At 38.2% G+C, this 27,585-nt stretch overlaps 2 protein-coding genes across 3 annotated transcripts in view; one reads left to right on the top strand and one right to left on the bottom strand.

Moving 5' to 3' along the window:
• ZNF215 (zinc finger protein 215) overlaps positions 1–27,585 on the bottom strand; it is a 114,653-nt gene that overhangs the window by 86,401 nt on the left and 667 nt on the right. The gene's annotated exons all lie outside the window — the stretch shown is intronic.
• OR6A2 (olfactory receptor family 6 subfamily A member 2) lies at positions 4,735–6,515 on the top strand. The gene has a single exon (XM_019727783.3). The coding sequence runs from the start codon at positions 4,891–4,893 to the stop codon at positions 5,893–5,895; it is 1,005 nt and encodes a 334-aa protein (XP_019583342.3). The 5' UTR covers positions 4,735–4,890; the 3' UTR covers positions 5,896–6,515.

Genomic DNA, 27,585 nt, shown 5'->3' with positions numbered 1-27,585 from the left:
TAGACTGAGTACTGTGCCAAACCTTTCACAAACTTTGTTTTATTTAATCTTCAAAACACCTGTAATATATGTCATTTTATGGAAAATAAACTGATATATAACAAAAACCTAGATTATACAAAATATAAATTACAAACATGGAACTAAAACCCAGAAACCCTAACTCCCAATTCAGTGCTCTTTCTATGATGTCATAGAATTAATAGATGTTACCCATACGGGTTCAGAAGATAAAAGAAAAAAAAGTCTAAAATTGTTGAACCCCTATCACGTTCCAAGGACTCTGTATATCTCCTAACATTTACTCTTCTCAACAATGCTGTGAGGTATATTAATCACATTTAATGGATTAACAATCCAAGGTTCAAAGAGGTTAAATACATTGCCCAAGATTATGTGACAGAGCTAGGATATACACCCAGGTTGTCCTGGCCCCAAGCTGAAGGACAGGAATGTGGCACAATAGAAAGAAATGGAGACTGACAAGGAAAGAAAAGGCAAGGCGAGAAGCTATGAGGTTGTAGGGGTATTGTGACACCTACATGTAACTTTCCTGATAAACTTTTATTTCCTAAGTTTCCCAAATATACCCTTTTCCAGTCTGGGGCCCAGTCTTTTTTTTTTTTCCTTCTTCTGTTGTATCTCTTTTGGTCTCTTGGGCTCCAGCTTCAGAGCCATCCCAAAGCATCACAAAGGAGGGCAACATGCCGACTACAGGAGGGAGGTGCAAGATAAAAGAATCTTTTGTGGTTTGGCAGTTTCTCTGATCATGAGAGGAAGAGATGGTGGAGTCTCTGTGGAACCTTTCTTTGTCCTGGTGCTTCAACTTTCTTTTATATACACTCCCTAAGTCTTTTCGTAAGCAGCCTGGTCATCTTAGGAGGATCAAAGACATCTGAATAAAGTGAGTGGATTCTATTATCTTTTACATTGCTCTTCAAGTGGTCAATTCTCTCATGTTCACTTTCTGTCCAATACATTCCCCTTCCTATTCCTCTCTACACCTAATAAAACCCAAACCCCTACCAGCATTTTCCAGATCTGGTCCATTCTATTGATACTTAGACCAACATCACTTTCTTCATCTTTTCCATTTATATCTGGTCTCTTTATTTATTCATACTCTGCCTGCTCTTGTTACGGCTTTTATGATCTTCCATTGCTAGTCTATCTTTTCTATATTATAGTTATCTTTACCTAATCTTCTCTCATTGGATCTGTTGCCTAGATAGCAAATTTATCCTACCAAAAATCATCCATTTTATCCATAGAAAGTTTACTCTCTCTGCACATAATCCAACTTCCTCACGTTTTATTTGATTCCTGCAGATCTACTCACTTTTCTACATTCAGTGTCTGTTTTCCTTGCATGTCATTTCAACTCTGTCAAATTTTCTGGTAATTCATTTAAATTTTCCACTCCTGATCATTTTCATGCAATTCATTTTTACATGCTGCCCTTTTTATATTCCATTCCTATCACCTGCAATTCATCTGTTCATCCCATATCAAAATTTTCTTTATTTTCCCACCCACCCACGCATCCATACAACAATATAATACCTTTAATACAGTTACTGAAGCAGAACCTATCATAGGAACTATTGTCAAAAGGAAAGACATAAATACTAGTAACTAATCTATGTCTTTAGAAATGTAGAATGGGAACAGTGAGGAGAGGAAGCTCACCAAACCAGTGAAGGAAAAAGGAAAGAAAGAAGGACAGCTGTTTCTATGAGGAGTTGCCACATCAGCCAAGACTTGGAGGCTACCTCGGAGTGAGCCATGCTCATGGAGATTGCAGCATGAGCAAAGCTACAGAGCTAATACCCATGCCACATGCCAAGAGCTTCAGAGTATAAAATATGAGGTAGGTTGTGGCAAGAGATAGATTTTGGTGATAGCAATGGCAGGTCATGAAGAACTTATATGCCTTGTTAAATAGCTTTAACATTATTGTGTAGGCAATGGGGAGTTATAGAAGGACTTTAAGTAGGGGAGTGAAATGGTCAGATTCCAACTTTAGGGGAGAGACTATAGGCAATAAGACCAATTACCAGTCCATGTGTAAGAGACTAATCTTTTTATTCAAGTATGCAGAGCTTCAAATATGAAGATAGAGAAGATGAAAGGATAAGCAGGAAGGTTTGGGGCCAAATGATCAAATGCACATTAAATGTCATATGAGGCTGGTATTGAGAAGAAAGGATGAAGGTTAAGATTATGAATGACAATTGTACTTTTGAGATTCCCATTTATGAAGCTAGTATATAATGTAGGGATAGGTGTGATAGCTTAAACTTTCACAGATGAGAAGATGAAGATACGTCTCTACCACTAGATTATGAGCTCCTTGATAACTTAGTTTTCTTTACTTTTTATGTAATGCAACTCAGCTTGTGGTCTGGAACATAGTTGATCTACCATAAATTATGAAACGAATAAATTGTGGGTGTGGATAATAAGGATGGGAGTGATGGGAAATGCAAGCCAGGGATATGGGAATTTTGTGGTTGTAATAAAGTACTCTAGTATTGCGGGATGCCAAGGGCTCAAGTGCTGAGTAATGCTCAAGTATTGATCACAGAGCATAAAGAGAAGAAAAACCATTAGCAGCATTAATGTTTTTATATTCCATATATAAGTGAGATATATAGTATGAGATATATAGTATTTTTCTCTGTCTGGCTTATTTCACTTTGTAGAATGCCTTTAAGGTCTATCTATGTCATTGCAAATGGGAGAATTTCCTTTTTTTGTGGGTGAAATACACACACACACACACACACACACACACACACACACATTTTCTTTATCCATTCATCCATTGATGATGGATGCTTAGGTTGTTCCCATGTCTTGGCTATTCATAGAAACAGAAAGAGGAATGGTGAGTGTCTGGGATGGGGAGACATTGGTCAAAGAGTATAAACTTTTAGGTATAAGATGAATACATTCTGCTATAATGTACAACATTATATGCACAGTTAACAATACTCTATTGTATACTTGAAGGTTGCAATGAGATTAGAGCTTTAGTACTCCCACCATAACAACAAAATGGTAATTATGTGAGCTAAACGATGTGTTAACTAATCTTATTGTGGTACACACTTCACAATATCTACTTGTATCAAATGGTCACATTGTACAACTTAAATTTACCCAATGTTATATGTCAATTTTATGTCAATAAAGCTGGAAAAAAATACATTTGCAGGTTGAAATCTGATGTGTGAACGCATTCTGCCCTTGCTAACTGCACAGAAACAGGCAGGCCTAAGACTAAAAAGTAAGGAATCTCCTGAGGGGAACTAGCACCCAGGTGTTCAGCTTCTTCTGCCACCATTCACCCTTCTAATCTGTATACTCCCTTCCAATGCTACAACCATACAGGGACAGTAGGGTCAATAACTTTTTCTTCATATCAACTCCCATGTGGAAAAATCAACATTAAGTCCAGAAGAGGCTTGATGTTTGGAAAGGACAAACTTTATTTTTGATACCACAGAAAACAAAGACAGTACTCTCTAAATGTATGCTTTTATGTTGGTCTTGATACTGTTAAAGTAATAAAACAAGGATGCCATTAAACTACGTGGCTTTAATGACTTGGTAGCATACAATAGCTTGGTAAGCCATCAAAAACTTAAGCCAGTCTACTGGAAATGCATTCATATTCAAGAAAACAAAATTTAAAAACAACCAATCACAAGAAGTCAACTAGGCCTTCCCCCAAAAGTCAACCACCTAACCTATAACCAGTCAAATAATGTCCTTGCTTTGCCTCTGCACTTGCTCTATAAAAGCCTTGCCCCTAGCTTCTGTCAACAGAGCACACCTAACCAAACCAATTTGTTTGGCACTGCCTGATTTGAATTGATGTTTGCTCAAATAAACTCTCGAAAATTTTAATGTGCCTCAGTTTATCTTTTAACAATACTAAAGGAATATTTTTTTTTTACTCTCATTCCAAGAGAGCACAACTTTCAGAACCATTGGGATTCTCAGTTCTTCTGCCATCCAGAATTCTCTTCCTAATATGATTTTCTGGTGGGTCCCAGGTCCTCCTCTTAAGTACTAGGTTATGTAGGACTTTCATTCCATAGGTAGAACCTTTTGGGGTTCTACTTCTTTCCCTTGTAGAAAAGGAACTGCTTTCCTAGCTGAGCCCTAAGGATTCCCTCTCTTGGATGTAAATCCAGGATAAATCTCACAGTCCCTCCTTCATGTTGCCTGAATATTTTGGAAACTCTAAGGTCCTGACTTACTGGTTCCACCTCTTACTATCTGTGTGACCTGAAACAAGTCACTTAACTATGTCTCAGTTTCCTTAGGTGTTAAGTGAGGTTAATAACAGTACTAACTCAAGGTTTTTCTGAAGATTAAGTGAATTAATATCTGCAAAATTTTTAGAATGCTTGCACTAATAAAACACAACAAATACTCAATTGTATTATACATTATTGTTATTCCTCCATTATGTAACTTATGACTCAACACAGAGTCATAATCTAGCTCACAGACACACTTCCATGTTAGGGTAGATCAGACTCTCTTACCATTTTTGTTTTTTAATGTATGTACTTTAGGGACCAACTAGTGTCATCTTTACCTGGTGCTTATCAATGCATGCTTCTTCAAGTGCCCAAACAGACTTCTTCCTGTACTATCTCCAAAACAAAACAATTTATTATTGTCCATGTTTGTCTTAGCTCTTTCCCAGGTTACAGAAGAGAGCGATGGCCTCTGCTCAGTGGTGAATTATATGTACTACATACATTGCATTCTACCAATATAAACCCATCAAGAGAAAGGCTGAGTTCTTGCTGCTACCTCCTGAAGACACTCTATTCTCCCTCCTGAAGAGCAGTGGGCAAGACCAAACCCATGGAATGGAGGAACCAAAGTGGGAGAGTAAGTGAGTTTGTGTTGGTAGGCTTCCCAGCTCCTGTGCCACTGCGGGCACTACTGTTTGCCATCGCTCTGCTGGCCTATCTGTTGGTCCTGATTGAGAACACACTCATCATTATGGCAGTTAGGAACCACCCCACCCTCCACAAACCCATGTACTTCTTTCTGGCTAATATGTCCTTCCTAGAGATCTGGTATGTGACTGTCACTATTCCCAAGATGCTAGCTGGCTTTGTTGGGTCCAAACAGGGCCATGGACACCTCATCTCCTTTGAGGGCTGCATGACACAGCTCTACTTTTTCCTGGGTCTGGCCTGCACTGAGTGTGTCCTTCTTGCTGTTATGGCCTATGATCGTTATGTGGCCATCTGCCATCCTCTCCGCTACCCTGTCATTGTCAGTAGCCAGCTGTGTGTGCAGCTGGCAGCCAGCTCCTGGGCTGGAGGTTTTGGTATCGCCATGCTCAAAGTTTTTTTCATTTCTCGCCTCTCTTACTGTGGCCCCAACATCATCAACCACTTTTTCTGTGATGTCTCCCCATTGCTCAACCTTTCATGCACTGACATGTCCACAGCAGAGCTTACAGACTTTGTTCTGGCGATTTTTATCCTGCTAGGGCCACTCTCTGTCACTGGGGCCTCCTACATGGCCATCACTGGTGCCGTGATGCGCATTCCCTCGGCTGCTGGGCGCCATAAAGCCTTTTCTACCTGTGCCTCTCATCTCACTGTTGTGGTCATCTTCTATGCAGCCAGTATCTTCATCTATGCCCGGCCAAAGGCACTCTCAGCTTTTAACACCAACAAGCTGGTCTCTGTACTCTACGCCGTCATTGTACCATTGCTCAACCCCATCATTTACTGCTTGCGCAACCAAGAGGTCAAGAGAGCCCTACGCCATACTCTACATCTGTACCAGGGCCAGGATGCTAAGCCTGGGAAAGCTAGAAGAGGTGGGCAGAAAGGAGGTGTTGAGTCTTAGACAATATTCTTAAATTTGGGGTCTATGTCTTCTGTGACATCCAGAGGAGTTTTAGGGCCTAAATTAGGGATTAGAGTTTCAAAGAAACCACCAAGAAAATAGTTCAGAAGGAGAAAGAGGAATGGATTGTAAGCTAGCAGTTAGCATCTGGATTTCTATGTAATTTACATAGAGCAGGTTCAGGAATCATGCATCCTGGTGGGGTGGAAAGGACTGACTCTGAGCAGAAGGTACTGCACTTTAACATTTAAATAACCAAACAAGTGCAGAACTGGCATCTCTCTACATGGACTTTCCTGGGATTGCTCTTGGTTGTGGTTCTGAAGAAGAAGGTATAGAAAAGGGAAGCAGAAGGATGAAGCGATTCAGGGAAGCAAAGGCTTAATTATGGAAAAGCATCAGGAGTCTCTGGATGATATTTCTTTTAGCCATAGGCCACTGACTGCAGCCTATGAGGTAATGGGACCCAGGAGGTTATAATTTTAGTGTGAATTACAAGGCAAGGAGATAAGGAACTGCAAATTTTTGTGTTGACAACGTATCACCTTCTGGACTACAGAGGTTTTTTGCCTAATTTCTTGATTTACCAAGGTCAGTTAACACATTGAACTGGTGGCTGATTGCAGTTGTTTATTTTATCTTCCATTTTCCTAATTAGACTGTAAGCTCCATGGAGACAAGGATCACATTTGCTTATTCATCATTTTATTACCATGACCCAGAACAATGTCTAGCACATGGTGGCTATGAAAAAGCATAATAAATAAATATAATTGAGAGCCATGTAGGCAGGCATGTGTGTCACCCCTATAGCTAGCAGGTGCAGGAACTAAACCCTTCAAGCCTTGCTAGAGTATGGAGAGGTACAAATTGGCGCAGGCTTGTTGGAAGGAAATTTGGCAACATGTGTCGCAAACACCAAAAATATTGAAAACATTCTGATTCAGAAAGATTTGTATAGATAGACGTATAATTTATAAACTGTAAATTATTTAACCAATTCTCTATTTGTAGAAGTTTAACGTATTTCTGTGTTTTTGTTATTATAAATAAAATGCACTGATAGGTCCTCTCTGATATCCAGTCATCATGCTCACAGGTTATGTGTGCAGTGGGTAGTTTTCTTCTATATGACTGGTTTTATGATCGCTGTGATCAAGGTCTATTTCATTTTACATGTCACCATCTGTGTCTGCAATGTCATGAACCACTGTTTTTTTGGTGACATCTCACTGGTCCTTGAATTGGCCTGTAAAGACGTGTCCACAACTCAGCAAGTGGACTTTGCTTTAGCTATTGTCACTTTTGTCTTCCCTCTCACCATTACCACCATCCTCTCCCATATCTACATTGTCTCTGCCATTCTGCGTATATCCCCCACTCAGGGAGGATAGAAATCCTCCACCTGAGCATCCCACCTCACTGTAGTCATACTTTATTGCATAGCCATGATTGTCGTGTATGTTCAATCCAGAACTATTGCATCATTTAATTCCAACAAATTAATCTCAGCTGTGTATGCAGTCCTCACACACATGCTAAATCCCTTCATCTACTGTCTCAGGAACCGGGAAGTCAAAAACGCTATCAAAAAGACCATGGGGGTTGGCCAGCGCCTCCTGCTCAGCTGAGCCCTGCTGCCTTGAGGAAGAAACAGTGTCCCAGAAAGGATGTTATTCCTATGACACTTATCATGACTCTGTATATTTGCTTGCTTTATAGATCTTGATTTTTAAAGTAATCACAGAATAGGAAGAGAGAAAAAAATTAAAAATCAAAGCACGACATATTATGTATTGCTTAAACTATGTTTAATATATACTGTATGAAGTTTGGACAATTAAGTTTGTGAACTTATATTTATATATTTAATCAGTACTTTGAAATTACAGAGTAATAATAATAAAGGTTAACATATGTAAGGTAGTATTATTAACTCTTTACACATAACAAACTATTTTATTCTCATAACACTTCTATGAGTTAGTTATGATTAGTTACCTGATTTTACAGATCAGGAAACTGATTCACACAAAGAGAGATTAAATAAGCTGTCCAAGATGCACACTTAATAAATGTGAAAGTTGTTTTTGAAGTCAGGGAGTCTAGCTTTACAAAAACTGTATTAGATTTTCTCTATATCTAAGAGTCTGCGATAATAGCTCTAAGGATACATTAGTTAATAAACTCTGATGCCTGGAAGGAATAAGCAATACAGTTAGTAAGTTATGTGCAAGTGCGATGATATGTGATAATGGTGTGGTGGTGGTGGTGGTGATAGTGCTGTTTGTGATTTAATAGGGTTGATGATGATGGACTACCACTGACGTTAAAAATAATGTTGATAATCTCCCAGTCCTCTCCCAATTTTAGACTCCTTCCAGGACTATAAGAGCTCATTTCTTATTATAGGGATGGTATCAAGTTTCATGAGAAAGAATCAGTATTACTGCAAATTTTGCAGTTATGTCTCCCTTGAGACACTCTCTTTTGGTCTCTTGGATTCTTGTGGCCCTCCATGCTATATCATGACTACTATCAGCAAACTAATGGAATATCATTACATCAGCATATGTCTGAGCTGAAACCCTCAATGCATCAATATAACATAAATGCTATACACAAATTAGGCAGAAAACAAATACAAAATTTTCTAAGACAAATGTGAGTGTTAGATATCATTGTGACTAGATAAGGAAATGTTGTGTACCAGGGAGAATTCCACAAAATTGATCTAACTGAATCTAAAATATGAGAGGGATAATCAGAAAGAGCTACCCATTTTATATCCTGCTCATTTTAAGTGAGAGTCTAAAATTGGTCTCCAGGGTGGCCGGTTAGTTCAGTTGGTTAGAGCCTGGTGCTGATAACACCGAGGTTGCTGGTTTGATCCCTGCATGGGCCACTGTGAGCTGTGCCTTCCTTAAATAAATAAACAAACAAACAAATAAAATAAAATAGATCTCCTAATTTTGACCTAAGCCATCCTCAACATTATTCAAACTCCTGGACTAATCTTTCTTCTATATTGCTCTTATAATGTTACTCTACTACTTAAGAATTCTCAATTTGAATGAAATAGTACCTACTCATTTGATTAATTATTATTATTTTGGAATAATTTTAGCATTCACCAACTCAACCTTGTGTTTTATTGATCCTCGATATGAAACATCCATTTTGATGATATCAGTCACCTTAATATACGTAATAATTACACTATAGTAATTCTTATCTTGCTTAACTTTATTCATTCATTCACTCATTAAAAATTTTTCGTACCTTTATCCCTTGCCAAGCCCTGCAATAGCCTGTGAGAATATAATGGTCAACAACAACAAAAAATAAATAGACACAGATTCTTCCTTCAAATAGCTATAATGAGTAGGAAAGATAAAGACACAATTACCTTCAGAGTTAAAAGTGTGATGATGCAAGTACAAAGTACTATGGAAGCAAATGGTAGGTAGACCTAGCGTGAGAAGAGAAAATGTTCCAGTAGAAGAAGTAGCATTTAGGCTAATATTTGAAGGAAATACACAAATGTAAAATGGTGGGCAGTAATGAAGGTCAGGGTTGCAGAGATAAGAAAACCCAAGAATCAAGAGAGATAACAGCACACTCAAAGACCTGAAAGATGATTAGCATAAAGTGACGTAAGGAAGTAAGGGATCACATAACAAAGAACATTCATGTTTATCAATCCAAATCTAACCAATCTGTGAATTTTCTCTTACTGCATAAATTTATGCACACATAATAAGTTCTACAGAGGCATTTCAGTTTCTGCAAGTACTAGATCTTCAGGTTGCTGTGCTTCTACCAGGTGAATGGCAGTCACTTATAAAGCAGGAACAAAGTGAACTCACTTTGAGTATTCAGCCTTGCCTGCAGCAGCTTTTCATTCCAATAGATGTCAGTTTGTGTTTCACTCCCTGTTAGACTGTGAGTTCCACCAGGGCAGAAACAACCTTATTCCTCTTGAATCTACAATGTTGACCATAGTCCCTGACACTGTAGGCACCTGTGATGGCTATCCTCTATTTCCCAGCCCCCCCCACCCCAGTTATCTGTTCTCTGCATTCCTGTACCACTTTGTGTACCCAATCTCCCAGGGGGTGAGAAGAATTGATCCTGTGGACTATATCACTCTGGCTCAGTTGGCCTCTGGCTTCTAATTTGGTTGGCTCAATGGGAGGCACCAACAGGAAACTCAAGATGCCAGGAAAAAGATGACAAGGGATTCTTTCCTACTTCCCAGGGTTCTGTGACTCTGGGAATGACAACTTCTGCAACAGGGGTGCCCCTTCCAAGACTGCAGCTGTCACTGGGTATCTGCACTACCAGTCCTTATGTGGTTCAATATCCCTGTTGGTTGTCTTCACCTCATCCAATCCTTGGCACATAGTTGTGAAATCAATTCTACTCAAAAATTTCAGCAGAAATTACTTTCTGTTTCTTACTAAGATCCTGACTATATATGACATTTAATAAATATTAGTCAAATTGAAATAAATCTCAGTGGGAATGCTTTGAATAAATATACCACTTGAAAGACTGACATGGGTTTATATTTTGAAATAAATAACACAATCTAAGGAAAGTTCATTTTCTACTTAACCATGATATATGGCAGAACGTGATTAAAATACAAAACCATTAGTTCCACATTTAATTTTTTAAATATTTCTTTATAAACAACTTCTACCTTTCTACCATCCACATGATGTCACTGCTGAATTGAATTGATTCTGAGATGTCTGAGCTAACACATTCAGCAAATTTAAACTCAGGTGTTGACGATCTAATACGGTCCTACTCAAACTCTTCCAAAAAATTGAAGACGACACAATACTCGCTAACTCATTTTATGAGGCCAACATTACCCTGATACCAAAACTTGGTAAGGATAACACACAAAAAAGAAAACTACAGACCAATATCTCTGATGAATACAGATGCAAAAATTCTAAACAAAATTCTAGCAAATCAAATGCAATAATGCATTAAAAATATTATACATCACGACCAAGTGGGGTTCACCCCAGGGGCACAAGGATGGTTCAACATATGCAAATCCATCAATGTGATACATCACATAAAATAAAGGACAAAAATCATATGATTATATCTACTGATGCAGAAAAGGCATTTGACAAGATACAACATCCATTTATGATTAACACACTTAATAAAATAGGTATAAAAGGAAAATATCTTAATATAATAAAGGCCATATATGACAAACCCTCAGCTAATATCATAGTTAATGTAAAAAACTGAAGCCCTTTGCTCTCCATTCAGGAACAGGACAGGGCTTCCCCCTATCATCTCTGCTTTTCAACATAGTCTTGGAAGTCCTTACCAGAGCAATCAGGCAAGAGAAAGAAATAAAAGGCATCCAAATTGGGAATGAAGAAGTTAAATTATCACTCTTTGCAGATGATATGATGCTATATATAGAAAATCCTAAAGACGCCACCAAAAAGCTATTAGAAACAATCAACGAATACAGTAAAGTTGTGGGCTACAAAATCAACGTACAAAAGTCCATTGCATTCCTATATACTAACAATGATATCTCAGAAAAAGAAATAAAAAAAAAACACAATTCCTTTTGCAATTGCAACAAAAAGAATAAAATACCTAGGAATAAACTTAAGCAAGGATGTGAAAGACCTACATGCTGAAAACTATGACATTCTTAAAAGAAATTGAAGAAGACACAAAGAAATGGAAATACATTCCGTGCTCATGGATTGGAAGAATCAACATAGTTAAAATGGCCATATTACCCAAAGCAATATACAGATTTAATGCAATCCCCATCAAAATCCCAATGACATTTTTTAAAGAAATAGAACAGAAAATCATCAGATTTATTTGGAACCACAAAAGACCCTGAATAGCCAAAGCAATCTTAAGAAAAAAGAACAATAATGGAGGTATCACACTTCCTGACTTTGGCTTGTACTACAGGGCTACAATAATCAAAACAGCATGGTATTGGCAGAAGAACAGACACATAGACCAATGGAATAGAATTGAGAACCCAGAAATAAAACCACATAAATACGAACAGATAATTTTCGACAAAGAGGCAAAAAACATACAATGGAGAAAACACAGCCTCTTCAATAAATGGTGCTGGCAGAATTGGAAAGCCACTGGCAAAAGAATGAAACTGGACTGCTATCTGTCACCATGTACCAAAATTAATTCAAAATGGATCAAAGACTTAAGCATAAGACCTGACACAATAAACTGCATAGAAGAAAACATATGTACTAAAGTTATGGACGTTGGGTTCAAAGAGCATTTTATGAATTTGACTCCAAAGGAAGGGAAGTAAAAGCTAAAATAAATGAATGGGACTATATCAAACTTAAAAGTTTCTGCACAGCAAAAGAAACCACCGACAAAATAAAGAGGCAATCCACTGAATGGGAGAAGGTTTTTGCAGACAGTGCCTCCGATAAGGGGATAATATCAAAATATACAGGAACTCATGCCACTCAACACCAAAAAAACAAACAACCTAATTGAAAAATGGGCAGAGGACCTGGAGAGACATTTCTCCAAAAGGACATACAAATGGCAAATAGACATATGAAAAATGCTCAACATCACTAATCATCAGAGAAATGCAAATAAAAATGACAATAAGATATCACCTCACCCCAGTTAGAATGGCTATCATCAACATGACAAATAGTAATAAGTGTTGGAGAGGCTGTGGAGAAAAAGGAACCCTCGTACACTGTTGGTGGGAATGCAGACTGATGCAGCCGTTATGGAAGGCAGTGTGGAGGTTCCTCAAAAAATTACGAATAGAATTACCATATGACCCAGCAAGTCCTCTCCTGGGCATCTACCCAAAAAATCTGAAAACATTTATCCATAAAGACAAGTGTGCTCCAATGTTCATTGCAGCTTTATTTACAGTGGCCAAGACATGGAAACAACCAAAATGTCCTTCGATAGATGAATGGGATAAAGAAGTTGTGGTATATATACACAATGGAATACTATTTGGCAGTACGAAAAGATGAAATAGGACCATTTGTGACAACATGGATGGATCTTGAGATTATAATGTCAAATGAAATAAGTCAGACAGAAAAAGCAGAGAACTATATGATTTCACTGATATGTGGTATATAAACCAAAAACAACAAAAGAACAAGACAAACAAATGAGAAACAAAAACTCATAGACACAGACAATAGTTTAGTGGTTACCAGAGGGTAAGAGGGGAGGGAGGAGGTAAATGAGGGTAAAGGGGATCAAATATGTGGTGATGGAAGGAGAACTGACTCTGGGTGGTGAACACACAACGTGATATATAGACGATGTATCACAGAATTGTACACCTGAAATCTATGTAACTTTACTAACAATTGTCATCCCAATAAACTTTAATTTTAAAAAAAGATGAAATAGTATCATTTGCGACAACATGGATGGATCTTGAGATTATAATGCTAAGTGAAATAAGTCAGACAGAAATAGTAGAGAACCATATGATTTCACTGATATGGGGTATATAAAACTGATAACAACAAAAGGTGAAGACAAATGAAGGAACAAAAAATCATAGACATAGACAATAGTTTAGGGATTACTAGAGAGTAAGGGGGGAGAGGGCCTCTAGAAGAGGGCATACGGGGTCCAATATATGGTGATGGAAAGAGAACTGACTCTGGGTGGTGAACACACAATGTGAGATATAGATGATGTATTACAGAATTGTACACCTGAAATCTATACAATTTTACTAACAATTGTCACCCCAATAAACTTTAATTAAAAGTAAAATAAAATAAACTCAGGTGTTGAATATGTTGTACTCAGCTTTTCTGCCACTTATTATGAGACTTTATAGAAACACTTTTTCTTCTCTGAACCAGTATAAGTGACTTTACTGCATAGAAATACCCCCACTACTTTTTACCTTTTAGGTTGCACTGCTTCTCCTATCAGAGTAAATCAGACTATATTTTAAGATCTATAGAAGAATTTCCCCAATATATTTTCCCAGGGGCTTCTAATTCACTCATTCAAGTTTATTATCTTTTAATAAATGATGTAATCAGACTTTAAAAACAGCTTCACTAGCAATTTGGTAACTGGGAAAATAATAGGAAAGTAGATGGTCTTGGGAGGCAAATATTTAGCTTAAGACCCTGGCATTACCAGCTATTATTAGTTTTGTGGTTTCTGTAGATTATTAGGACTTCAGGTATTTTTGAGTTTCAGTTTCCGAAATGTGGGTCATAATATCTACCTTCAAAAGTTTTTATGAAGATTATATAAAAATGAATACATATGAATGCATCTGGAACAGCATTTGACACATACTTTTCTAAATTATTCAACAAAATATAAGATAAGCAGAATTGCTCATAATATCTTTAAAATTCAGCCGGAGTCTCAAGTCTACCATGATGTTTTGCCATTTTTTTTCCAAACTCCAGCTTGTGCTGATTTATCGCCACATCTATCGGGAAGAAAGGATCTCTAGCTGTGCTTAGCTCCTTTTTAGCGTGACAATATATTTGTTATAACACTCTTCCAGACTCCACCTTATATTTGATAATGATTCAAATTCACATATTATTTCTCATACTAGATTGCAAGTTTCTTATATCATAGACATCTCTTTATGACTCTCAGTTACTAAAAGTTATTTCTAATTATTAGGTATTTAATGGTCAATACATATTTGATGGATAAACCCCTGTGTGAATGTATGTCATACTTTCAGTTGACAGCCACAGTGCCCATACTTTCCAAATTTTGGTGCATAGTCCCAATTTCAGATATTCTGTTCTCTCCAATCTTCTAATTTTTAAATTAAATTTATTGGGATGACATTGGTTAGCAAAATTACACAGGCTTTAACTCTATAATTCTATAAAACATCATCTGTATATTACAATGTGTGTTCACAACCCAGTCAGTTCTCCTTCAATTACCATATATTTGACCTTCTTTACCCTTTTACATCGCCCTCCCTTAGCCTCTGGTAATCACTAAATTGTTGTCTGTGTCTATAAGATTTTGTCTTTTTGTTTGTTGTTTTCAGTTTTATATCCCACATATGAGTGAAGTCATATGGTTCTCAACTTTTTCTGTCTGACTTATTTTGCTTAAGTCTTCCAATTTTTAGATTAAGGGAAATATAATGGATTAGTTCTTCGTATCCATTTCAATACTTTCTAACATGCTGAGGCTGGAAAGCTTAACATTATAATTCTCAGGCTTCATTTATGTTTATGTTCCTGTCTGATGCACATATGTGAAACATTGATTGACACATAAGTCATATGCAGAGGGAGGCAGAGGATGGGGCATTCAGGTAGCTGATGTGGATTATGTCCACCAGATTCTGGTTCATTGGCCCTGGAGAGGAAGCAGCAACCACAGCAACAACTTTCTCTATTGTGGTCAAGACAAGGAGGTTTGGGGAGCTGAAAATTTTTCCTGGGTTACAGCCTAAATAAAGCCCCCTACTCAAGCCCTCTCCATGATTTTACAAGAACCAAATTCTCTTTTTGCTTAAACTAAGGTGAATTCCATTATCTATAACATAATACTGACTAATACAATCTCTCTGGGAAAATTATTATTTATTTTTAGCCTTGATTTTCTTTCTTGAAAAATGAAAATATTTATAACATTTTATAAGATGGCGGATTAGGTAAATGCTATGTCTATTGCATCCCAGGATCATACCAAAATTACAAATAAGTTATAGAACAATCAACCTCAAGAATCATCTAAAGATTGGCTGAACAAAACCTCTGTAACTAAGGATATAAAGAAGAGGCTATATCGAGAATGGTAGGGAGGGTGGAGACATGAAACAGGCTGACCCCAAACCCATAGATAGTGGTTGAACACCGGGAGGGACACCTCAGTGGTGGAGGTCCTGCCAAAAGAGGAAGGAGTCCCAGCCCCCTACTGGGCTCCTCAGCCCAAAGGTCCTGTGTGGGGACGAGGAGTTTCCACAATATTAGGCCATGAAAATCAGTGTGTAATCTGTTCATCCCAGTGAGACGGAAGGCGGCTGGAAAGCCACACACCCTCTTAAAAGACCCACACAGACTCACTTGCTTGCAAATACTCACTTAGTCTCCAGTGAAGGGGTGGCAACTTGAGAGGTGCCAGAGACATACAGGGAAAGACTGAGTTGTGTGGCTTTGAGAGAGGGTTGGAGGGACAGCAGCCATTTCTCTGTGTGGAGCCTGCCTTATGTGTGACCTGCAGGAGGGCCCCATCTTTTCTATGTTGAACCTTCCCCCAAAGGGCCAACTCTGAGACCATATTGTTCTGGAAAATTCATGTTAGTGCACCACTTTGGTACCCACCACACACAGCTAGTATTGCTTAACCCAAAGCATTCCCAGTGTTGGCCCTACCTCAAAAGCTTCAGAAGACTTTTACAGCAGTGGCTGGCCCATGGCTGCCTGCAAAACTTTTGGTGGTGGGCAATGAGCCACAACCTGTTCTGTAGCCTCTCTTGGGAGGCTTTCAGGGACCTGTGGGCCTAAGGAGAATGGTGAATAGCTGTGGTGTTCTCAGCGCATTTTTGTGAAGTGGTCACCAGCCCAATGATGGTACAAGAACTGAAACTTCCTTAACTTGCTATAAACAACTGCCCTTACTCCATAGCTCCCTGGAACCCTGCCCCCCCACACCTGTATTGCCAGGGGGCACTCTTGGCACCTGGGTGGCCAGCCCTGCCACACAAGCTGTGGAATCCTTTTGCAGCAGGGGACAACCCACAACTGCCTGGGGAAATTTTGGTGGTGGGCAGTGAGTCACAACTTGTGTCATAGCCTCTCTTGGGCATTTTTCAGAGATCTGCAAGCCTGCGGTGAGTGGTGGCTGGCTGTGGTGTTCTTAGAACATTTCACAAAGTGATCACAGGCCAGGCATTGGTACAAGAACTGAATCTGCGTTAACCTTGTGAAAACCACCAGCAAAACCTTGTGACTCCCTGGGACCTCACCCTCCCAGCTAGTGCTGCATCACTGGAGGCACTCTCAACACTGGGTGAACAAGCCCAACCCACACACCTAAGGAGGTTCTTTCAACAGCTAAGACTTATATGCAGCTGGCAGGTGGCAACAGGCCAAGGGGGCCCTGGGTCTTTTGAAAAGCTGCCTCAGGACAAATACTGGTAGCAGCCAGCCTCAGTTCATAGGGAGGCCACCCCCACACTCCTCCAGGTTCAGCACAGGCAGCAGCCAACCACATCTACAATGCTGAAATTGGCCTGCACAGGAACCCCTCCCAAGAGACACCAGCAACAATACGTCCAGGGGCCAGCATCAGAACACACCAGGCACTACCTGGTTAGTCCTCCAAGCAGCACAAGAGCTCACGGGATCAAATCCTCTTCTGACCAGACAGCCCCCACACAGCAGCTCATACACAGTGGGCAGAGCCAATCCTCACAGTCAGAAAGCCTGGGAATCATCCCACTCACTGAAGTGCCAAAAGCAACCAAGGCTCAACTACAACAGGAGAACACACACAACATACTCAAGGGACACTCCTGGAACACACACAAAGGAGATCAGGGAGACTGCATCATTGGACCACACAAGACACAAAATACGTAAGGCCACCCAGCAAAGACTGAAAGACATAGGAAATCTACCTAATACATAGAAGCAAACACAGAGGGCAACCAGAATGAGGAAACAAAGAAACACGTCCAAAATAAAAGAACAGGAGAAACCCCCAGAAATAGAACTAAGTGAAATGGAGGCTACCAACCTACCAGAGACAGAGTTTAAAACAATGGTTATAAATATGTTTAAGGAACTTAGTGAGAATTTCAACAAAGAGATAGTAAGCATAAAGAAGGACATAGAAACCACAAAAAAGAATCAGTCAGAAATAAAGAATACAATAACTGAAATGAAGAATACACTAGAAGGAATCAACAGCAGATTAGATGAAATAGAGGATCAAATCAGTGATTTAGAAGACAAGATAGAGGAAAACATCCAATCAGAACAGCAAAAAGAAAAAAGAATAAAAAACAATGGAGATAGTGTAAAGGACCTGTGGAACAACATCAAGCATAACAACATTCGCATCATAGGGGTACCAGGAGGAGAAAAGAGGTAGCAGGGGATCGAGAACCTATGTGAAGAAATAATGACTGAAAGTTTTCACCCTAACCTGGTGAAGAAAATAGACATACAAGACCAGAACGTGCAGAGAGTCCCAAACAAGATGAATCCTAACAGGCTCACATCAAGAGACATCATAATTACAATGGCAAAGTTTAAAGACAAAAAGAGAATCCTAAAAGCAGAAAAAGAAAGACAACTAGTTACTCACAAGGTAGCTCCCAGAAGACTATCAGCTAATTTCTCAACAGAAACTTTGCAGTCCAGAAGAGAGTGGCAGGAAATATTCAAAGTGATGAAAAGCAAATACCTACAACCAAGACTACTCTACTCAGCATAGCTATCATTTAGAGTCAAAAGACAGATAAAGAGCTTCCCAGAAAAGAAAAAGTGAAAGGAATTCATTACCATCGTGTCAGTATTATAAAAATTGTTGAAAGTACTTCTTTAAGCACAAGAGAGGAGAAAACAAAGATAAAAAATATGAATAATAAAATGGCAATTATGTACCTATCAATAACTACATTAAATGTGAATGGATTAAATGCTCCAATCAAAAGACATACGGTAGCTGAATGGATAAGAAAACAAGACCCATGGATATTCTGTCTACAAGAGACACACCTCATATCAAAAGACAAATATAGATTGGAAGTAAATTGATGGAAAAATATATTTTATGCAAATGGAAACCAGAAAAAAGCTGGGGTAGCAATAGTTGTATTGGACAAAATAGACTTTAAAACAAATACTATTATAAGAGACAAAGAAGGACATTACAGAATAGTAAAGGGATCAATCCAACAAGAGGACATCACCCTAGTAAACATTTATGCACCCAACATAGGAGAACCTAAATATATAAAATAAATATTGACTGACATAAAGGCAGAAACCAACAGTAACACAATCATAGTAGGGGACTTTAACAACCTACTGACACCAATGGACAGATCTTCCAGACAGAAAATCAACATGGAAACAGTGGCCTTAAATGACACAGTAGACCAGATGGATTTGATATTTTTAGAGCATTTCATCCCAAAGCAGAAGACTATACATTCTTTTCAAGTGTACATGGAACATTTTCCAAAATAGACCAAATGTTAAACCACAGAACAAATCTCAATAAATTTAAGAAGACTGAAATCATATCAAGCATGTTCTGACCACAATTGTATAAAACTAGAAAACAATTACAAGAAAAAAAAACTGAAAAACACACAAATATTTGGAGGCTAAATAACATGCTACTAAATGATGAATGGGTCAAGAAGATCAAGGAAGAAATCAAGATAACTTGAGGCAAATGAAAATGAAAACAATGGGACACAGTGAAAGCAGTCCTAAGAGGGAAATTCATGGTAATGCAGGCCTTCATAAAGGAACAAAAAGTTTTTCAAATAAGCAGTCTAACTTTGCACTTAAAGGAATTGGAAAAAGAACAGCAAACAAAGCCCGAAGTGAGTCCAAGGAAGGAAATAATAAATAATATTATTAAATAATAAATAATATTATTTATTATTAGGGTGGGAAATAATTTCCACCTTCAGAGTGGAAATAAGTGAATTAGAGATTTAAAAAAACCAATACAAAAGATCAATGAAACCAAGAACTGTTTTTTTAAAGATAAACAAAATTCACAAACCTTTAACCAGACTCATCAAGAAAAAAAGAGAGAGGACCCAAATAAATAAAATCAGAAATGAATGAGGAAAAGTGACAATGGACACCACAGAAATACAAAATGGTTCAAAAAAATACTATGAGCAACTACTCGTATATGCCAACAAATTGGACAGTCTGAAAGAAACGGATAAATTCCTAGAAGCATGCAATCTTCCAAGGCTGAATCAAGTAGAAACAGAAAATCTGAACAGACTGATTACTACTAATGAAATTTAATCATTAATCAAAAAGCTCCAAACACAAAAGTCCTGGACCACGTGGCTTCACAGGTGAATTTTACCAAACATTCAAAAAGAATTGACACCCATTCTCCTTAAACTATGTCAAAAAAATCCAAGACATTTCAATTTTATTTAGGTAGTAGACCACCTTTGGGTCCATGTTTCAGCCAATCAACTAAACTACCTTTAGAGCCCGTTCTAACCTCTGAATCCAGGATCTCTGTAAATTCTCATATCAATAAATTCAGCCTGATACAACATTTTTTTCCTTCCACCATGATTCCACACCTATAAGAATTATTCCCACACATTTTCCAAATTTCTGTTTGTATACATTGGAAAAAATCAGGTTGTTGTTTGAATGATACGTAACACATCTCAGGGGTCACACTTTGTACCCCACCTTTTGGAGTCTGCTGGGACATGGGCTTACTTACAGGTTTAGAAGGCAAGAGAGATGGTGATGGTAGCCTCTAAGGATTATCAGCAGTGCTTTGAAAGGCAATGACCTCAGGGAAGGCCATTACAGGTTCTTATGGCAAAGGAGGGCTAACCTCTCAGGCAGAGGTAAAAGAGCTATTGGTAATGTTTCTATTGGTAAAGAAACTTATCAGTACTTAAGGTTCCATGACCCCAGAGTCATTGGGATCTATCTGTATGTCCCCAATATAATTTTCAGGATCCCATTCTTTCCCAATTAATGCCTTCACTTTAAGAAAAGACACCTTGGGAACTTTGGAATTTAATTTGAAGTATAATTCAGCCAATTGCAGAGTGATACTCTGGGTTTGGTTTCCAGAAATCTTAGCCACAGGTTATAGAAGATAGGGATTTCTTTAGGGCCATCTAGGGAGGGTAACAATTATCTTCTTCCTGAGTTCCTTTCCTCACACTTGAAGTGCACTGGCACCCTTTGTATCTAGTGGGGTGCCATTGTGAAGTCTTCAGAAATCCACCTCCTTAGCAAACTCTGGATTGTCTAAGACCTTCTGAATTCAGATACTCATATAAGCTATCTGTACGGTTCTCAATATCTTACCCACTACAATATAGAGTAAAGAAACTATGTATTTTCTACCATTGGGTCCACTATACCTAGCAGAGTACCTGGCACATAGTAGGAAGTAATTATTTGTTGAATTCATAAAAGAATCTCAGTATCAGAGGAAAATTTTAATTGACTGAAATCAGTATAGAGTTCTAATTACCTGGCTTAACTGAAGAGAACCAACATGATAATACTAACATTTATATACTAACGTTTATAAACACACACATCCTTTTTCAAAATATATCCAGGATCATATCACTTAACAGTTCTTCCACTGCCACCCCTCTGATCCAAGCCATTGGTTCCCTCTTGGATCATTGCAATATAATCTGGTCTCCTTGCTTCTTTTCTTGTCCCTCTTAAGTCTTTAACAGAGTAACCAGAGGAATCCCCTTAAATGAAAAACCATTATTTTGATTCTCCACTTAATGCCCTCTTATAGCTCCCTCTTTTACTCACTTAGAGTAATAGCTAAAATCTTTACAATGGGTCAATATGTTTACTCCACTTACTTCTCTGACCTCATCTCCTAACACATCCCAGTTCACCCACTCTGTTCCCAGCTCCATTGGTCTCCTTGCTGCTCTCCTCGGTACCACCACAGAACCTTTAAGTGGTTATTTTTTCTCCACAGAATGTTCTTCAAGTTTTGCTCATTGTCACCTTCTCATTAAGGTCTGACCTAACCACCCTATTTAAATTTACAACTCCTTCCCATATTCTCTATTCCCCTTCCCTTGCTTTTTTATTTTTATTTTTTTGGCTGCAAACCACTTTAAACCACGTAATATATAACAAGTTTTAATATTTTATTTCTTGTTTTCTCTCTCCCCACTTACCAAAATGTAAGATCCATGTTATAAGCGATAGTTGTCTATTTTTTCACTGCTGTGTAATTTAGCATTTGAAATCTAGCACATAGTAGTTCAACAAATATTGAATGAGAAAATTATAAAAAAAATTATTAAAAAAATTAAAACTGGAACAAAGGAGGAAAAACAAAGCATTTACCAGAGGGTAAGAGGGGAGGGAGGTAGTAGAAGAGGGTAAAGGGGGTCAAATATATGGTGATGGAAGGAGAATTGACTCTGGATGGTGAACACACAATGTGATATATAGAAATTTAAAAAAGAAAAAAAAGAAAAGAAACAAGGGCGGAAAGGTCAGCCTGGCCAGATCGTAATCTATGTTGTACAGTATGACAAGAAGATTGGAGTTGGTCTTGAGGGTAGTTTAAACTATGTTAAAGAAGAATGGCATAAGAGTTGTAATATTAATATTTTTATGTCTGTTCTTAAAATTTTTTTCCATAACACCACAGTGTGGAAAATGGATTACAGGAAATAAGACTGAATCCAGAGGGATCAATTAGGAGGACACTGTAGTAATCCAGGTGTGGGTAATATCCAAGGAAATTGACAGGATCATGGAAGAGATAAGACATAATTTGGGAGCTCAAATTAATAGAAACTCATGAACTCAATGTCACCTAACTCACCAGGCTTCACACTCCTAATCCTTGGTCACCCTTTAGATTGTAAATGGCTATCTTTTCAGCTACTCTTCTTTTCACATCTCTCTGTTTCCTCTCTATGACCCAACTTCCCACTGTGCACCCACCCTCACTCTCTTACCCTTACTTTATGTTCTCTGAAATCCTTGGTCCTTCTAACACAAACATTCCTATATCCTTAATCTACAATATAGTCCTTCCACTTCCTTAACTAAACAAAATCTTGACTACTCCCTAAGAAACCTGTACTTCTATTGCCCTCTTTGGTGAGTTCTGACCACTCTTCAACACCTACTTACAGTATTTCCCCGAAAATCAGAACTAACTGGAAAATAAGACCTAGCATGATTTTTTCAGGATGCTTGTAATATAAGCCCTACCCCAAAAATAAGCCCCAGTTGAGACTGTCAGTAAGATGGACGCATTTAGTATGTCCATTGCAACACACAACGGACTTATTGAATTATAAAATAATAATATATAATTAAATATAAATAATATAATTGACATTAATACTTAAAATAAATGATAATATAAATTATAATTAAGTGTTCATAAATACCCAAGTGGGCATCTTTGAACAAGAAGTAAATGCCTATGTAAATAGATGAACTCGAAACTTGTTGCTGAATGACCAATCAGAGTATAGACACAACGCATGAATAACATGCTCACTTGATAACGAATGGAGGTGGTTGTGTCTAATATGAATATTCATAGTTCAATATGTCATGTGTTGTAACAGATGTACTTAATGCACTCGTGTGAAGTAAAGAAACGTTTTCTAAATTTTGATGCCTGCAATTTTTCATCGCTTTTGTGTGGACTATTATTCTTAACTGTCATCATTTTTGTTGCCACTCCTGTCTCATAAGTCTTCAATTAACACTTGATTCAATGGTAGATTTAAAGGGAATGATATTTTGATCCCCAGACAAGATGAGTGCAAAAAGAAAGAGGTATTCCGTCGAATACAAGAATCGTGGGGGACTCTCAGGGCAAGAATCTTACAGTTTCCTGCACAGAAAAGAAGCTGGATGTCCAAATGGTCCAAAAATGGCAAGCAAAGTACCATAACCTCAGTCGACAGGTGGATGAGGGAAATGCTAAGAAGCGCAAGTGTGGATTAGGTCGCCAGCCATTATTTCCTGAGCTGGAAGACATCATCTGTGAATGGATTGCTGACAGGAGAGTAAGGGCTTTGGTTGTGCGCAGGGCTGATATTCAAGCATTTGCCCTTGCGATGGCACCACAGTTAGAAGTATCCCAAGAAGAATTCAAAGCATCACAAAACTTGCTGGATGGCTTCCTTCAGCAATATGAACTCTCTAAGAAAATTGACAATACTGTTCAAGCTGGAAGATACTGAAGCTATTTAATGTGCACTTGCATTCAAGTCCTTTGTTGATGGCAACTTTTCTGAATACCAACTCTCCAACATGATTGCTATGGATGAAACTGCAGTGTTTATGGACCAAGGATCTCAAACAACAATTGATCAAAGGGTGCCTTGTCAATCTACATTCCCTCCACTGGATATAAAAGTGCACGTGTTACCTGTATTTTGACAAATCATCTGGATGGAAAGAAAGCCCCACCTCTAATCATCACTAAGGGCAAGAAAGATAAGGTTGAATGTGTTTTAGGTATTTATGTTCTTGAAACCGAAAAAGCCTGGGGCATACAAGCAGTTATAAGAAAGTGGGTCGATTTAATGCTGGCATTTGTTTTACATAGTGGCCAAAGAGGTCTGCAAGGTGGGATTCAGCCAGCACTCGCCACGTTAAAGACATGAACAACTTCTTTGCAGAGAGAAGAATAGATCAAATAATCATTCCGCAGGAATGACTGCCTATCTCCAGATTCTTGATATTGCAACAAACAAGCCATTCAAGGACCATTTGCACATGGAAATCAATGACTACATTGAAAATAGAATGGAGAGAAATCAGCGTGGAAATTTTGTGAAGCGTAGCCTGCAAGAGATCGTGACTTGGGTAAAGAATTCATGGGATAAAATCACTGACAGCTGTGGTGCCAATGCACTACGAGCAGGCTACATGGACAAGAAGTGCTTAGTTAAGGAGAGCGCTATTGCTGGACATGAGAGATTGGGGCCAATGGTTCTACAGGAAATGGAGTCGCAAGAAATTCAAGCCGGAATTTGGGGTTTGGAGAGTTATGATGATGTTCCAGAAGACAACATGATTGTATTTGAATAAATGTAGATTTTTGTACATGAATAAATGAATAAATGTAGATTGTTGTATATGAAAAACTAAGACATCCCCTGAAAATAAGCCCTAATGCATCTTTTGGAACAAAAATTAACATAAGACCCAGTCTTATTTTGGGGGAAATACGGTACCTGTGGGTTGAGAGGTGGGCTTGGCATTCTCCTTGTCCCCCAGGAGCACTTTCTAAACCACCACATCTCTATTCTCATATAACATTTTCTACTCCTTGAGGATATTTCATTCCTTGTCATTTTTATCTCCCACCACCCTGGTCATTCCTTCACACCCTTTCAAGGCTTTGGCATTTAGATCATAGTCTTTTAACTGCCTTGTTCTGTCATTGTCTTAGATGATTTCAGTATCCATGGAAATGACCCATCTTAGTTCCATATTTTTTATGCTCAAATAACATATGTATACAATGTAAGCCACCCATTCCAGTGGATTCACTATTCATTTTGTCCCCATTACTGTTCCACCTCTGAATTTGAAGCACATGTTTAACTCTTTAATTATAATCTACTGCTCTTCCAATTCTCACATACATTAGCTCTCACATACAATTTTTCAACCTCAAAAAATAAAAACAACACTATATGTTCCTTGATCCTTCTATTATTTCCTTTTACTCAGTCCTCTCTAGACCATTCTTTATCCTTACCCAGCCTGAACTCCGTGGTTGGGTTTTGAATGTTCTCTCACTAATTCTCTGTTGCCTTGCACCCCAATCTCTCACACCATCTCTTTTACAAATCTCCAATTCAAATCAGTAACCCATCTTTTCTGATTCTATACCTGACGAAAGAGAGGATATCTGGACATAACTCCCTCCCTGACCCCGAAAAAACAGATTTCCTGCCCTTCAACCATAGCAAATCCCTCAATTCCATCAAGAAATCCTTTTATTTTTACTTAGTTAGCAATATCACCTATTCTCCCCACCAAGCATCAAAACTTCTCTCTCTTCTCAAGCCTAGCTTCCACACCCTTAGCAGATAATCATGTTTCTTTCTTACCTGAGAATATTGAGGTCAGATGTAATCACATGAACATCCACCAGGTCTGGCTTACTGTACTAGCTTCCCCTGATCTTCTTCCTCCTTATGTTAATTAATAAATGTTCATATCCTTCCGTATCTCCTTGCTTCCAGTCTAAGAAGATAAAGTTCCCATAACTCTCGCCAAGGAAAACTTCTCAATTACTCTTCTTGAACACATTTGTCCTGACTTCTCCTGGAACTTGTTCAATCTTTATCTCCTTTAACTTCAACCTCTCTCTACTGGATCCTTCTTCTCATTTTATAAATGTGCTAAACTCACCTCCTTTCCTGAAAATAATAAAAACATAAAAGGTTACCTTGCTTTCCCCCTCCCCTCTTGCTACTTTCCAATCTTTCTACCTTTTTATTTAAAACTATAAAAGTGTAATTTATACCTACTATCTTAGCTTCCCCACCTCCTCTTTTCAAATCACAGCAGTCTGGCCTCTTTTCTCACCATCTACTGAAACCTCTGTACCCAGACTTGCCAATGATATCTTTACCTCTAAAATCCATGCACTTTTATTCTATTCATATTTTCTGAATCTCTGGGCTACATCTGACAGTGGATGTCTCTTTGAAACTTTCTCTTCCTTGGCTTCCACAAGACCACATTCTCCTGGTTCTACTGAAAAATGTATCTGTTCCTTTGTTCTTGCCCTTCCTTGCCTCACTCACTGGCAATTTTTCTTCTTAGACATTAATGTTTCTTAGGCTTCATCCTTGGCCCACCCATCGTATCAAAATTAATGGAAAACTGGGGCAGTGATTGATTATTCTATTTTTGTTCTTAAGTACTTTTAACTTACAACAGTATTCTTTATAAGGATTTGAAAATGACCATCTCTAAGGAATACAGTTTACAATGTAATACAGTTTACACTTATAATACACACAAACAAATAAAATGGAAATGAATGTTTTCCGAAAACTAAAATTATATGATTACAAGAGATGTTATTTTCTTTTCTATTTCAGTTTTAATAAATGCTGATGGCTACTCATTAAATATATTTATTATTCACTAATGTGTTATAAATCAGTTTCAAAAGAACTGACTTAAGCAAGTGATTATTTGGCTATTGATGCTGCAGACTTTTTAAAATTGATCCTCTTGTGTATTCTCTACACTGTATCTAAAATAAAGCTATTTCTTATTTAATTTTGCCAGTTCTTCCTTGTGCCTCACAGCCCATGGATCTTCCTCTATGTTCAGGGTAAACCCAGTTTCATATCTAATCTGGATGGAAATTCATGAATAGAAAATTTACTGTCACCCAGTGGTCTTGAAATCAAGTTACACTTGGCAGTTTATGAGCCAGTGGTCCAGCCACAGCTGATCTGACCACATTTTCCTATACCACCAGCTAGATGTAGTGTCTTATGTGTGAAAACAAGCCATTATATGTTTTCAGTCTTTGACTTCCCCCTATCCAACGATGGCCCTCCCAGGTGGGCTGACTTTCTGTTTTGACGTCTCTACTCCAAAGGGCAGTTCTAGGACTAGTACTTCAATCCTTCCCAGAGATATCAGACTCCAGCCCTAAGTCCCAGCCATTTGCCCATGACCCTCTTACCTTCCCTAACTCTCTCTAATCTCCTTCCCTATGAGCTCAGCTCCAGCCATGTTATTCCTTGCTTATTCTTGATGTACAGCAATGTAAAGACTTTGAATTAGTGTCTCCTGTCTGGCTTCAGAGCAATGGACCAAGGATTGATTTCCTGCTGATGCATCTATCCAACTGGATACTCTTATACAAACGGAAGCACAAATGAACTCGAACAAT

Source organism: Rhinolophus sinicus, chromosome 14 (assembly GCF_057876585.1).
Source record: "Rhinolophus sinicus isolate RSI-liver-muscle chromosome 14, RSI-T2T, whole genome shotgun sequence".
Taxonomy (NCBI): domain Eukaryota; kingdom Metazoa; phylum Chordata; class Mammalia; order Chiroptera; family Rhinolophidae; genus Rhinolophus; species Rhinolophus sinicus.
This window is presented reverse-complemented; position numbering and strand designations above follow the sequence as displayed.